Consider the following 13,854-nt stretch of genomic DNA (forward strand, 5'->3'; position numbering starts at 1 on the left):
TTTTAATTGTCCAAGAAATTAATTGCAACGTAAAATAGTGAAAATAAAGAAATTCCATTTTTTATAACTAAAAAAACAGTATATGCAAATATAAATCAAAGGCAAAATACCATATTTAGATTTTACACTTTATTTGAATAGATTTTTTTATTTTTCGTTTAAACTATCTTTATAATTGCTATTTATTTCTAAACGAAAAACTGTATAAATTAAAACACATTTCCTTTTTTATTTTATTTAATAAAAAATGTTTTAAATTTTATTTAAATAGAATATAAAAGAGTTTTGTTTGTTTTTCCATTTGGATGATCTTGATTCTCTTACATGCTTATGTGCAAAAATTAATTAATTGGTATAATTGAATGAAAAGTCTGCTTAAAATTGTTGACAAATGTTTCTTTTGTTTTTTTTCTCATGTGCATTATTCTCATTAAATTTAATATAAATACAATTGGGTTATCGTTTGGGTTGCGTCGCGTTTTTTGCTGGTTGGTTTGGTTTTGGTTTTACACCAAAACCATAAAATAAATATCGACATATTTTCAATGCAAATGATGAATACTTTTTGCTTTTGAGGCCAGCAGCAATTAGTTAATTTGGCAACAGTTTTCTCTCGACAAAACAATACAGATTAATCAATTAATTAGTAATTACTTTATGTTTGCTGCTTTGCTGGCTCACAATAAGTGTTTTTTTGGGAGACGCAGATTGGGATTTTGTGGGTTTAAAAAGCAATCAACGACACCCATGGATTAGACAACACACAACCACATATATTTAGCCAAGGCTGTCGACGCACACAGTCTTGAGGGTTTTGCCATTGATAAAGGTCTTGTACTGCTCCGGCAAAGCCAATTCAGTCTGCAAATAGAAAATACAAAATATAAATATCGATGTAAATTTCATATATGAAATTTACTTACATAATCACCGCTCTCTTCGGGCAGCAGAATGTTCATCTCCGACGACTTGGAGCTAACGATTTCAACTCCCAGAGAGTCCTTGGACAAATACATTTGGCAGCCGTCGGTCTTGTCAATCGACACCGTTGGCACCGAGCCCAACACTTGCATCTGCACGCTCTGGCAGTTGACAAACTCCACGGAGGCCACAACCGAATCGAAGAGCAGCGAGCATTTTTTGCACGAATCCAGCACAATGTTGTTCACCTTGCCCTTAACCGTGAGCGTGGAGCCCTCGCAACGGAACATGTAGACGACATTGTTCATCTCAGCATTGTCTACCAGCAGACCGCTGTTGTTCTTCTGATACTCAATCAGCCACTTCTTACCATCTCGTGTAAAGACCGGTTCCTTGGCCGGTGGAGCAGCACCAAACGATGTGGCGCCGCTGCTGCTGCTGGCTGGTGTCTTGAATGGCGCTGGACCAGTGCGCAACGAGGGATTCTTATGCGTCTGCATTTCCCCGGTGACCTTCTTCAAGTCTATCGAACAAATATATCAAGTTAGCTATGGCATTTTATGCAGCATTTCTTGGACTTACTCTTAGTAATGTCGGCGCCTTGATTGATTTGCGCAAAGAGCGCGCTGCGATCATCGCCCGCAGCGCTGTCTAGCTTCAGGGCATTCAGATCTAGTGGTGGAGGTGGTGGTGGCATACCGCCGGGTGGTGGCGGTGGTGGAGCACCGCCAGCGGGGGCTGCACCCTTGCCGGACCACACCAGACCCGTGGTGTGATACTGCTTGATGTACGCCTGCAGTTCGGTGAGTGTTTGAATCCAGGCGCGTGCCCACTCCACATGCGTGGCATCCTTCTCCTTCCACTCCTTGAGCACACGATTCGTATAGAATTGTCCGGCATCGTTCATTTCCTTAACGAGAGGTCCAGGTTTCATGGCCACACAGACCCAACCCAAGGCGGGAATGCTCTCGCTAATGGCCGACAAATGGTTGAAGAATGGCGACGAACGATGCTTCTCACGGTAATCCTGCACAGCGCTGATTTGCGTCGATGTTGGCTGCAGCAGTTCCATTTGCTTCGCCTGCGCGGGCTGCGCGATTTCCGTGGCCAGCGTCACATAACGCAATTGAGCGCTGTAAGTGAATAATGGACATTAAATTTCCATTGCAAGAAATGCTATTTCGTTACTCACTCAAAGGCTGCCTTGACGAATTGCGCATGCTGGGCAACATCGCCGCCAATTTTAGCTGATAGCGACAGATATTGAGCCAAAGAGCTCTCCACAATATCCTCAAAGCCGGCGACACTCATGATATTGCTGCTGCTGTTTGAAGCTGTTGTTGCTGCTGGCGGTGTTAGCGGTGCTGGTGGAGTTAGCGGCGGTGGCGGCGGAGGTGGTGTTGGCAATGGTGTCTCTGATTCGGTTTTATTATCGGGTGCAACGATAAGCGTGTGCTCCAAACGATCCACTAGCGTTTCCAAACGTTCGCAAATCCTCTCCAAATGCTCAACGGCAGCCGTGGGCTTTGTTTCCGTTTCGTTATCTGTGAATCAGCCACAAGAGAAATATATGCAATGCTTTAGCTCAGCTCTCAATTTCATTAAAATAAAAAAATAGATATGTGCGTAAAAAGTTGATGAATAAAAAAACGAATCACACTCAGCTCAACTCAAAAGAGAGAAGAAAAAAACAAGTAATATTATGCAAAAGACTTGTTGTAATTGATGTCATCAAGTCGTGCTTGCAAAGTGCATGAATCACTGGAACGACACTAAAAAAAATACAAGAAAAAGAAAAACAAAACAATCTTGATTGACTGGAGATGGAGAATGAATGAACCAAGTTTTACTGATGTTGATAATGATGATGACGATGCTGCTTGCAAAAAACAATGCTATCAAGTTGTGCGCACTTAACAAAATGTGTGAGAAAAATGTCGTAAAAATAAACAAGTATTTAAAGTCGACTTTAAAGCCATACTTTTTGATACTCTTTACAAGAAATGTGGCAAGTAATTAAAATTCCTATATAAATAGTATTTTAAATTAACAACTGTTTTTCTTACATTTGAGTAATGGAATCTTTTTAGAATAATCTACACTAAATATTTTTAAACTTAATTGCATATACAACTATTTGAAAATCAAATTATTCAATTAAATCTTGGAGAATTCTTTAGAATGATAATATTTTATATTAAAATATTGTTATATCTTATGTATCTTTTGACTACGAAGGGTATTAAATTCTTAAGATCCTACAATAAGTATATATTGTACTAATAACTTAATATTTTCATATTTATTTTGGAGTTATTTTTGAAATATTTAAATACGAATTTTTGGAATCCTATAATATATATTCACTAATTAAGTTTAATTTTAAGGTTCCTTCATCAAATGAAAAAAATAATAAAGTTATACCTTGAAAAGAAATGCTTGCAAAGAGTATAATATGAATGCAATTGGTAACTGGATGTCAACAATAATAAGCGAAAGAGTATTTCTTGAAATCAAAAAAATTCTTATTTTTTAGTTTGGTTTGGTGTCAAATTGAGGGGGCATGCAACAACAGGAGACAACCAAGTAAAGAATCATGAGAGAAAACAGAGAACAAACAGTTTGAGAGAGAAATTGAGTTTGAGTGGAAGTATTTTTGTCAATTACCACGCACTGCCACGCTGTGCTCGACGGCGGCGTGCGCAGCCCGCAACAGCTCCGTGTAGAGTCGCTGACGCTTCAGCTCCAGCTCATCGCGTCCCACGGGCGTGACGGGTGGCTCAATGCAACCGCTGCTGGGGCAGCACAAAACAAGCAAACACAAAACAAGAAGAATTACACTTTAGAGAGAAAGATTGAGTGGGTAGGAAATCGCAAGAGAACGCGTACATTTCATTGAGACGCTCATCATCAAACCAGGCGGGCAATCCATGGGCAAAGACCAATGTTTCCGGCAGCAGTTCCCCCTCAATATACGGAGCACACATGCTCTCCCGCTTCGGTGGCGGCAACGAGTCCGAGAACACTTCATCGTCATCCGCAAGCGAGCTGTTGTTGTTGTTGTGATTGGCCAACAGCAGCAGCGATGTGGGCAACGGTTCTGGCTCTATGATCTCGGCCCGGTTGCTAATGTTCACCTTCTTCTTGATGGATTGATGTGTCGAATTGTGTCGCGATAGACAACTCTTTGTTGGCTGTGCTTGTTGTTGCTGCTGCTGTTGCTGTTGTTGGTGTTGTGGCGATGTGACAACTGCTGTTTGCACTCCACCACTTCCATTTCCATTAACACCACCACAACCACCACCATCATCATCATCATCCTCCGCACTGGTCATCGATGCGGGTGGCGCTGTCGATGTGGACGAGTGTGTGGAGCGCAATGCTATTCCGTTGGCTTCTATATCGATGGCTGTGAAGATGCCACAAGCGTGGTTACTACACAATGCAATGCAACTTAGGTAATCTTAAAACATACGCAAAGCACGAAACCTGATATCGTAGTTTACTATCTTATTTAAGGGAGTCTTTTGTGATTATACTTTCCAGGAACTTTCATATTTTTAGGTCACAAGCAAACATTTATAATTATGATTAACCCTTTCAGTTAAATTATTTTTATAGATTTTAATATCGTTTAAGTTTCTAAGTCTAGCTTCGCTTGAAGTTTTTTTTCCTAATATATGTTATTAATTAAGTTAGGTCGATGTCATAAGAAATCTTTGTAATTTTAATCGCACAACTTTTTCAATTGACTTATTTTTATTCCTTTTTAATATCATTTGTTTTTACATGATAAGCAAAAACATTTTTTTAATTTCGCTGTAATGAAATTTCAAATTTATAGTGCTGAAGCTTATCCAATTTGACCTCATTGTACCTCTAACATATGAAATGGATTTCTAAGCGGATTATAATACAAATTTCACTCTGGAGACTGAACACAATTGAAGATAGTCACGCTCTATGAGCACTTCACAATGGAAATAAAATGTTAATTTACAAATTGAAGAAAAGTAACCGTAAAGAAAACTCAGTTTCAGGTGCTTCAATTGAAATGCTTCACTTCTGGAAGTGTTTTTTCCAGCATAATTCCCAATAGAAACCATATTTGTAACTACAACAACTCAAGTTACAGACAAGTGACTTGGAAATGATAAAGAGTTGGGTGCAAGAAGCGCAGGTTCTGGGCACTGACTGCACTGTTTAATGGGATTTCCAGATACCTGATGCGAGTGCTAGAGACTTGTGGTCATATAATAATACTAAGAGTGAAAAGTCTTATTGTGAATACCAGTTTGGGGAGACTCAATAACAACATCGTCGGGAGCATCGTTGGTTGCTTCCAAGGGCTCCTCCTTGGGTTCAATTAGTGGTTCGGGAACCGGTTCAATTGCGGTTTCGGTTGTTGGACCATTTTTTGGTTTGGCCTCCGTTTCGTTTTCATTCGTTGGACTTGGCACAGCAGCATTCTCTAATGCTTCTGCTTCTTTTGTTGCTGCTTCGTCGTTCTGCTGCTGCTGCTGCTGTTTATCCTTATCCTTGTCCTTATCCTTTTTGGCTGCTTTAGGATTTGCACGACAACATGAGAACATTTTTGCTGGGTTCGTTTCGTCTTTAAAATATTGAACGATACGATGATGATTTGTTGGTGTTGTGGTATATTGTTTGTATGAATCACATTAAGATTATGCAATTTCCGTATTTAAAACTCATTCTCGGTTACGACGTCGAAAGCAGAGGCAGCGAAGCAGCCATATAAAAAATTATGTTAGGCGTGTGACGACGAAAGCCGCAAAGGAAAAAAGCAAATAGCTGTAAACCAAAGGCAAAAAAAAATACCACTCCTTAAACGACTTTACGATTCCTCCGGAATAACACACACTAGCACACACTCGAACTGTTCTTATGCGTTTGACATTAAAAAATTAGCAAATTTAATCACTTTTCGAAATTTGAATGCAAACCTGCCTGGGCACGGCGAAACGGCAATAGGCCACGGCTAGCACCCAACTGGGTCACACACACACGCCCGCACACACATATACACAAACGCTTTTTTTTTGCTCCACAGCTGCTGCTGCGAGAACACACCCTAAAAGGGAATCAAAAGCGCACGCACAGGACTCGCTTAACAGCGGGGCGCCATTTAACAGTCTAACGGCGCACTGTTAACAGGGCACTGTTAGTAGCTCAACTAAAGGCTGGGCATGCTGTTAAGGTCACTGTTATGAGCTCGACGGTAAACGAAGCGCGCTGTTAACAAATGTAAGCTAAGCTTTGCTATCGCGACACTTTTTTTGTGCTATTGCTTTGTCCAAATTTGGGCGATTGACTGAATTCATTTTTAAAAAGGCAACAAACTAAATATCAAACTATTTTTACATGGTCATTTACGTTCTGTTGTTGTTGTAATTGAAGCTGTTGCTTGTGGAGAAAGCTTCCAGGTGGCCGTGGCACAATAACCACAACAACGAGCCAAAGAGAGTTTGCGCGAGAGAGCACTGTCAAGATGAAATAGATAGGGAGGCAAAAAGAGAGCGTAAAGCTGTGTGCAAACTTTGGTTTTGTTATTGTTGTGCTTGCAATGAGTTTATTGCACTGCCGGCCAACCACTGAGTTGTTGCCAAACAAATGATGATGGCAATTAGAGTGAGAATCCGTCTGGCTCGCAGAGCAAAAAAAGCAACAACTTTCGCTCAGCTGCCAGCATACATACAGCTTCTTCTTTATGCCTAGATAGAGTAGGATGTGAAGCTTGTTCTCTTGTAGGCAATGTGCATTCAAAGGCACACGCACACACACGCAAGCAGATTAAATGTACCGTTAGGTGTGTGAGCGCGAGCGTCGCTAATAACAATTAATTAGAAATTAAACCCGTATATGGGCAAAACTAATATTTCTATCGAAAATGAGTCTAAACTTGTAATCTATGTGTGAGTGGTTTTTTTTTTTTTGTGTGAACTGATAGCGCTTTTTGGCCATCTTTAATTTCACACACACATATACACAATACATGCATGTACATTTATTTATTCACTCTTGCGTAAACTTTCTAGATGGGCTGTGGGAGTGAGTCAGAGAAACAAGCACACTCACGCATACAACAATAAGAGTAGCGATTCAAACAGCGGCAAACAGCTGAGAAGTTTAAAGAAGAAGACGATGTTAAAGCAGCTATCGGGAGCAGCAGATCAAGCATTCTTCTTGTCACATCAGTGGAAATGCACTTATTTTGGATTTGCGCATTTGCAATAAAAATACCATGTAGTTAAATTGAAATGGATATGAAATCATCATTATAAATATAGCAAAAAACAAGCACACATTACACACACTTGCAAGTGTGTGCGAGAGTGAATTTAACAAACAAAAAGTGATTCACGTAAAAATAGCCAACCAACAAAAATACATATCTTAACAGCTACAGCTGTCTTCTGTCCTCGAACACTTAGCGCCCACACATACAAAGTCACAAAATATATATGTACATTGATTAATATATATATGCTTAAGTGTGTTCATGTACGTGTCCATATTAAATTCCAGACAGCCTGGCCACAGGAGCGGAAAGAATAAAAAAAACCCCACCCAACGTAACGACGACTAACGCAGCCGGCACTTTTCGCTGCTTACTGCACTTGGCTAGCGATTTTTGCACACAACTCAAAAAATGTTCATCAATTAATTTTACGCACATTTTGTTGTTTATAATTAAAGTGAAGCACGGCAAACAAACACACACATATATATCTATTATTGTTCACTTACCACAAAAAGTAATATAATGCGAAGGTAAGCAAATTATTAAATACACAGTTTTTAATAGAGCCGCCTCAAACGTTGTTTTTATGCGAAAAGCCAACGACGAATGAATCGGCGCATAGGGTGACCGCAGTGTTTCATTACAAAAATTTGCTATAAAACGATGCAATATATTTACAAACCGTATGGTCACACTGTTAACTGTGTCCGATGTGATACCGCCATATTGTTATCGATAACAATGCGAGTTTGGTACAAATTCACACATAGTAGAGTTTCTTTTGGACTTTTTATAATTAATAAGGGAAAAATTATTTAAGTTTACATATTCTAAGTATGTTATAAGCCTGACCCTACAGAGGGCACATCATCAGCTGCATATGGTGTTAGTGGCACATCGTAAGGCAAGGAAAATGGTGGAAAACCATTTCGCGAACTACACAACGGAAATGTTTCGTCGCCTATCTGCAAAGAGGCCAAGTTGAATGCGCAAACGAATTAAATTGTTACCACTATTTAAACTAACCACAAATTTTGGCAGGAACAAAACTCCCGCCTCATAGTTGGCAATGGTTAGCAGCGAATATCTATCCGTATATCCCCAAGCGGCTTTTGAGATATTCGCCGATGTCAGAAGAAACCAATAGAGACTTTGCTCCTGCTCGTTGAATCTCGCATAGCATTTGTTGTGAGGCATCGCCTGAGAACGATGCCGTTGGTCCGACTTCCATTGCTGCAGATGCGCCGTTAGCCACGACTGCCGATCGTGATGCTCCTGTTTATATGGACTAATACCACCATCATGACTTGCCAAAGCATTGCGCTTGCTGGGATGTATCATCTTGAAAGGCATGAAGCCACGCAAGCGATTCACTTGTGATCGATTCCTGCGCATATGGCGTAACAAATCACGCTGCACCCAACCCATTGGCGTGAATCCCAAGCTACCAATGCTACTGCTCTGACAAACAATAGGAATGCTATCATCAATGGGCACCATATGGTGCTCCAGCACGGTTCCAATGGCCGTGCAGCCCCAGGGCGCGGGCTGCAGATGCGCTCCAGGCACTGAGGTAATCAGAAATACGCTATGGGAGTCCCATAAAGGAAGTTATTAAGTTGTTAGTTGACTGCAATGACATTTTTGTTTACTCACTTAATCGCACTGAAATCCGTTTTGCGTATGCGTTCTAGCCATGGCTCCAGTTGTTCCACTTGATACACCACCAGATACCGCAGTAAATCGGCCTTAAAACCCGTAGGACTTTCACCAGCTGTTGGCTCAGCATCCTCTGTCAACGCGGGTAGCAAGGGACTCATCCACAAGCTCTGAGTGCAATTGTGCCAATCGAACATAGTTAAATTCGCCGTGGAGATGACAATACGCATTGTTCCATCCGCATAGCCAAGCAGCATTATTTTTGAATGTGAATGTGCATATTCTGGTGGCATTTTAATGCGAATTGCATTAACATTTGACTTAACTTTGTTAATCTCATCCAAATCCGGATCTGCAGCGCCATACAACACAAGCAATGGTTTGTCTCTGCAATTCGATTAATTTCATTAATGCAAACTAATTTTGTGCTATTTATATAAATATTTACAGTATGCGCGCTTTATGATAGAAAGTCAATAGCCAATCGATTTCAATTTCAAAATTAATTTGAACACTGGTCTCGATCTCACCCAGACTTTCATCGAATATCTCTTGCATAGTTATGCTTAACGGCTCATCGTGTGTAGGTTTCGAGTCTCTGATCGCGGTGAGAAACATGTTGTATGGAGCAGCACGTTTCAATTTCTCAGCCATGGCACCCGGCTTCACTGTATCATACATACATTCGGAAAGATCAAGCTTGTCCTGCGTTAAATCGTTCAGAAATTCGCCGATAGACTGCTTTAGACTCTCAGTACTCATTTTGCTGTTGGAAAAAAGGTAAAGAAATGTATTCATTATGTTGTTTAGTTATTATTGGGATTTTAATTACTTTTCCAATAATTAAAGTGTGCCTTGCATGATATACGGTTTAATAAGGGATTAACAATAGATTAAAACTAAAGAAAATGATCTAACTTTTCAACTAGTCATCCAAGTACCTTATCTAATCGTTGTAATAATTAATGAAATGACTCAGAATGGGTTCCATGTTTACATTCATTAATAAACGTAACAATTGCGATTTACCGATTTAGATATAGTTAATAAATTCTTTAATATATAAACGTACATACCTATGCATGTAGAGATTGTACAAAATATTTGTGTTACAATTTTATACATATATTTTACATAAAAATCTCTTAACATACCTGTATTTTTAACGGATTCAGAATGATATTTATTGTGATATACTTAATAACAAATTAATGCGCAATTGGAATATCTGTTGTGCGCCTACCGAAAAGTCAGCAACAAGTGAGTTTAATCACTTGTGTGATTCCCTGACTAAACCGAATATCGATAACTTTCTGATAGCATCGATAACAATTAGAAGGCAATTGGCGGTAGTTTGAAATAAAAATAATATATAAACTGGAGTCTATTAAGCGTATTTAACCGAATTAAACAAGTTAGTTTAAGGAATAGAATAGTGAGTGTATTTTAACCAGTAAACAAATTCAAAAACATTATTTTTAGCCCTGTAGATAATCCATTAGGAAAGGTGTATCATCAGGTCCGTAGGGCGTCAAGGGCACATCGTAGGGCAAGGGAAAAGCAGGCACGCCATCTCTAGAATTGCCTAAAGGAAATGTGTCTTCGCCCGTCTATAAATGGGAGGCAAATAATTACAAATAAAATATATACTTATAAACAATCATCAAACACACCACAAATCGGGGCAGGAACAAAACACCCGCCTCATAGTTGGCAATACGCAGACACGGTTGTATGTTGGAGTTCTTGTTAAACGAGCCCCAGGCGGCTTTCGAGAGATTCGCCGAGGTGAGCACAAACCAATAGATGCACTGTTCCTCCAGGTTGAAGCGTGTGTAGCTCTTAATGTGCGGCATGGCTTGTGAACGATGGCGATCGCCCGATTTCCATTGCTGCAAATGTTGTTTAAGCCAAGGCTGCTTGTCGTTGGTGTTCTTGCCGTAGGGCAAACACCCGCCTCCAAGCATACCATCGTGACTGCGCGAAACATTGCCAAAACTCGGATAGATCATCTTGAAAGCGGGCATTTGACGCAGTCGTCCAACTGGTTGTGAATCTTTGCGCAGATTGTTGACAAAATCCTGTTGTATCCAAGCCTGCACATTAGCTCCCAGGCTTCCAATGCTGCTGCTCTGACAAACCACAGGAATGCGATCATCAATAGGCGTGGCATGCTTGGCCAGCAGCGAGCCAAGACGAGCACAGCCCCAAGGATGGCCCCGCACAGAGCTCTCGCGGTGTCCACCGGGCACTGAGCCAATGAAGAAGACGCTAAGAAAACAAACAGTTAGTTAAGTGAAGCAAGTGTTAAAAAACTTTCAATTTACTTGACGGCGCTGCAATCGCTTTTGCGCAGACGCGCAATCCAAGGTTGCAGTTGCGACAACTTGTATTCCACTAGATAAAGCATAAGATCCTGCTTGAAACCCGTTGGACTTTCGCCCGCCGAGGTATCCGCATCTTCAGGTAGAGCGGGCAACAAGGGACTAATCCACAAACCCTGCGTGCGATTATGCCAATCATCTTCGTATAAATTTGCTGTGGAGATGACAACGCGCATTCCGCCATCTGCGTAACCCAGCAGCATCAGCTTGGTGTGTGAGGTGGCAAATGGTGTGGGCATCTTTACCCTGATGGCGGTCACTTGTGGCTTGAATTTGCTAATGCTCAGCAGTTCCGGGGATTCATCGCCATAGAGCACGAGCAAAGGTTTATCGCTATAAATGGGTTTGGATGTATTGAAGTGTGGAAAATGAAGGGCAATATGTGGACTTACAGTATGCCAGCAAAGTAATAGTGTCCTAGTAGCCAGCCAATGTCAATCATAAAGTTGATTTGCACACTAGATTCAATCTCACCCAGACTTTCGTCGAGTATCTCTTGCAATGTGATGCTGAGCGGCTCCTGGTGCGTTGGCTTTGAGTCTGTGATGGCGGTGAGAAACATGTTGTAGGGCGCGGCACGTTCTAACTTGGCTGCCATGCGTCCCTTCTCCACAACGACGGGAATGTAATCGCGTATGTTGCGTTCACTTAGCTTTTGTTTCTTGGCGAGATTCGAGTTGTCGGCAGCACGACTTGTGCTGGCAGTTGGCAGCTCTTTTGGCACTGGCTTTGAGCAGGCTGGAGGAGCTGATGAAGGAGCTACTAAAGCAACTGATGGCTTCGCTGGCTTCTCAGGAGCAGCCGTCTCTTTGGCCGCCTTGGGAAACAGCTTCTCCAGCAGTTTGAGTTGTTGATTGATGAGTTCATTGGAATATTTGCTTGGTATATCGTATTCTGCGCTGCCCGCAGCACAGCCCTTGGCATAAATTGCATCCACTAATTGAAAACAGTCAAAATTTATAAAACTCACTTGCAAAAAAATTGCGAAATTATTTTAGCACTTACGATGAGCATGTTTGTATTCCTTAAAGTGTATAGGATTCTTGCGATAGCATTTCTCGGCATAAGGACACTCCTGCATTTTGTGGCAGCAGGGTAATTTCGTAACAATTAAATAAATCAGGCAAAAACAAATTAGTAAATAAATGCGGCAATTGAAGCTGAACCAAACAACAGCGCTGTTATCGAAATGATTGCAAGTTCCGAGCATCGATAAAGCTGCTGTCATGTGTGAGAGTATCGATATTAGCGGCAACGGAATTCAAGTAATCGCACTAGTTGGCGCCCTAAACTTATCGCTGTCGTTTAAATAAACGGTAAGGGAAATTATCAGATTTGTCTCAACTATTAACGATAATTTATTACTGTTGCTAAGAACTAAATTCTGATCTAGAAACTAGAATATAATGAAGAGCTATTAACATTTGAAGAAATAATTAACTCAAATTGTTTCGACTTTTTATCAATGTTTTGCGGTCAGAATTAATATCGGCACTCAACTTATATTTAAAAATACATTATACAAAGTTTTTCATTTTATCGCGATTTTATTAACTCGTCATTAGCATTGAAAGTACAATAAGAGTTCAGATTTAAATCAAAGCTTCAAGAGTACGGATGTAAATTACCTATAATATTCAGATATGACAAACGTCAGGAAAAGAAGTGGATGTGACTCCGGAATTATAGCGGATATAGTTTCTGTCGCATACAAAATGACGCATAAATATCGTGGCAGAGCATTAATTTTTAATAATGAGCACTTTGACGATATCAACTTAAGTCCCCGAATGGGAACGCATATGGATAGTGAGCGACTCGAAAAGGAACTACAACGTTTGGGTTTCAAAGTTCGCGAATATATGGACTATACCAAAAAGGATATTTTGAGTAAGATCAAAAAGACGGCAGCGCGCGATCACTCAGAATACGACTGTGTTTGGATAGCGATACTTTCACATGGTAAAAATGGATATATTCATGCCAGGGATGCGTTGTATTCTGTTGAGGATATTTGGCGACCTTTTGCCGAAGACAAATGTCCAACGTTGGCTGGCAAACCGAAATTGTTTTTTATTCAGGCCTGTCAGGGAGACCGTACAGATCCTGGCTATCCGCTGCTACAGCCCGAAATGATGGACAACGAAACGTCATCGTTTATGTGCTGTCGCATGCCCATGTGTAAGGATTTCTTGATCGCTTTCTCCACTCTACCGGGATTTTGTTCATGGCGCAATACCCTCGATGGAAGCTGGTTTATACAGAGTTTATGCGAGGAACTTGCACTCAAAGGATCAAGCTCTCATCTTTTAACTTTATTGTCTTCTGTAGCTGGGCGTGTTGCTTTCAACTTTGAGAGTTATAATCCCTCAAACCCTACAATGCATCAGAAAAAGCAAATCACTTTTACGATGTCAACGTTGACTAGAATTTTATGTTTTCCTGACAAAAGCAGCGAGGAATTTAACGATGAACTTGATAAATGAGTAATATCTAATACAATAAACACAATATTAATTAATTAATTATATTATTTATTTCTACTCTCTTTTACTTCAGAATGAAGTAACCGATGTTGATGATTCAAACACCACAAAAATTTCCCTATCGCTCCAAAAATTAACCTCT

At 40.4% G+C, this 13,854-nt stretch overlaps 4 protein-coding genes and 1 long non-coding RNA gene across 6 annotated transcripts; 2 read left to right on the forward strand and 3 right to left on the reverse strand.

The window, feature by feature from the left end:
• Window positions 1-394: 394 nt before the first annotated feature.
• LOC117563502 (adenylyl cyclase-associated protein 1) lies at window positions 395-7,822 on the reverse strand. Its single transcript, XM_034241875.2, has 5 exons — window positions 7,690-7,822; window positions 2,114-2,465; window positions 1,504-2,054; window positions 924-1,444; window positions 395-861 (listed from the first exon to the last, which is right to left on the reverse strand). Exons 2-5 carry the CDS (start codon window positions 2,230-2,232, stop codon window positions 778-780), a joined length of 1,275 nt encoding a protein of 424 aa, XP_034097766.1. The 5' UTR covers window positions 2,233-2,465; window positions 7,690-7,822; the 3' UTR covers window positions 395-777.
• On the forward strand, window positions 6,719-7,762 carry LOC127565265 (uncharacterized). The gene is made up of 2 exons (XR_007954631.1): window positions 6,719-6,854; window positions 6,978-7,762. It is a non-coding gene; the product is annotated as an uncharacterized LOC127565265 (long non-coding RNA).
• A 185-nt stretch (window positions 7,823-8,007) lies between the features above and the next one.
• LOC117564853 (probable tyrosyl-DNA phosphodiesterase) lies at window positions 8,008-10,110 on the reverse strand. Of its 2 annotated transcripts, none has more exons than XM_034243790.2 (5): window positions 9,997-10,110; window positions 9,291-9,608; window positions 8,840-9,229; window positions 8,210-8,771; window positions 8,008-8,148 (listed from the first exon to the last, which is right to left on the reverse strand). In XM_034243790.2, exons 2-5 carry the CDS (start codon window positions 9,602-9,604, stop codon window positions 8,023-8,025), a joined length of 1,392 nt encoding a protein of 463 aa, XP_034099681.1. In that variant the 5' UTR covers window positions 9,605-9,608; window positions 9,997-10,110; the 3' UTR covers window positions 8,008-8,022. The 2 variants fall into 2 exon arrangements, with proteins under 2 accessions (XP_034099681.1, XP_051858962.1); XM_052003002.1 differs by having other exon boundaries at window positions 8,012-8,144.
• Window positions 10,111-10,261: 151 nt separating this feature from the next.
• Window positions 10,262-12,416, reverse strand: LOC117564852 (probable tyrosyl-DNA phosphodiesterase). Its single transcript, XM_034243788.2, has 5 exons — window positions 12,232-12,416; window positions 11,619-12,162; window positions 11,170-11,559; window positions 10,516-11,113; window positions 10,262-10,452 (listed from the first exon to the last, which is right to left on the reverse strand). Exons 1-5 carry the CDS (start codon window positions 12,305-12,307, stop codon window positions 10,321-10,323), a joined length of 1,740 nt encoding a protein of 579 aa, XP_034099679.1. The 5' UTR covers window positions 12,308-12,416; the 3' UTR covers window positions 10,262-10,320.
• A 227-nt stretch (window positions 12,417-12,643) lies between these two features.
• Window positions 12,644-13,848, forward strand: LOC127565264 (caspase-like). The gene is made up of 2 exons (XM_052003009.1): window positions 12,644-13,712; window positions 13,786-13,848. Exon 1 carries the CDS (start codon window positions 12,870-12,872, stop codon window positions 13,710-13,712), a length of 843 nt encoding a protein of 280 aa, XP_051858969.1. The 5' UTR covers window positions 12,644-12,869; the 3' UTR covers window positions 13,786-13,848.
• The last annotated feature ends 6 nt before the right edge of the window (window positions 13,849-13,854 follow it).

Source organism: Drosophila albomicans, chromosome 2L (genome assembly GCF_009650485.2).
Source record: "Drosophila albomicans strain 15112-1751.03 chromosome 2L, ASM965048v2, whole genome shotgun sequence".
NCBI lineage: Eukaryota > Metazoa > Arthropoda > Insecta > Diptera > Drosophilidae > Drosophila > Drosophila albomicans.

What these genes read in the sequence shown, in the direction of transcription:
- LOC117563502 (XM_034241875.2), bottom strand. Translation starts at nt 2,232, where the DNA reads ATGAGTGTCGCCGGCTTTGAGGATATTGTGGAGAGCTCTTTGGCTCAA. An exon ending in TTCGTCAAGGCAGCCTTTGA is followed by an intron (nt 2,055 to 2,113) that starts GTGAGTAACGAA and finishes ATTCACTTACAG; the next exon opens with CGCTCAATTGCGTTATGTGA. An exon ending in AGGCGCCGACATTACTAAGA is followed by an intron (nt 1,445 to 1,503) that starts GTAAGTCCAAGA and finishes TTTGTTCGATAG; the next exon opens with ACTTGAAGAAGGTCACCGGG.
- LOC117564853 (XM_034243790.2), bottom strand. Translation starts at nt 9,604, where the DNA reads ATGAGTACTGAGAGTCTAAAGCAGTCTATCGGCGAATTTCTGAACGAT. An exon ending in ACGGATTTCAGTGCGATTAA is followed by an intron (nt 8,772 to 8,839) that starts GTGAGTAAACAA and finishes GGACTCCCATAG; the next exon opens with CGTATTTCTGATTACCTCAG. An exon ending in TGTTCCTGCCAAAATTTGTG is followed by an intron (nt 8,149 to 8,209) that starts GTTAGTTTAAAT and finishes GCCTCTTTGCAG; the next exon opens with ATAGGCGACGAAACATTTCC.
- LOC117564852 (XM_034243788.2), bottom strand. Translation starts at nt 12,307, where the DNA reads ATGCAGGAGTGTCCTTATGCCGAGAAATGCTATCGCAAGAATCCTATA. An exon ending in GGAATACAAACATGCTCATC is followed by an intron (nt 12,163 to 12,231) that starts GTAAGTGCTAAA and finishes GTTTTCAATTAG; the next exon opens with TGGATGCAATTTATGCCAAG. An exon ending in AGCGATTGCAGCGCCGTCAA is followed by an intron (nt 11,114 to 11,169) that starts GTAAATTGAAAG and finishes TTGTTTTCTTAG; the next exon opens with CGTCTTCTTCATTGGCTCAG.
- LOC127565264 (XM_052003009.1), top strand. Translation starts at nt 12,870, where the DNA reads ATGACAAACGTCAGGAAAAGAAGTGGATGTGACTCCGGAATTATAGCG.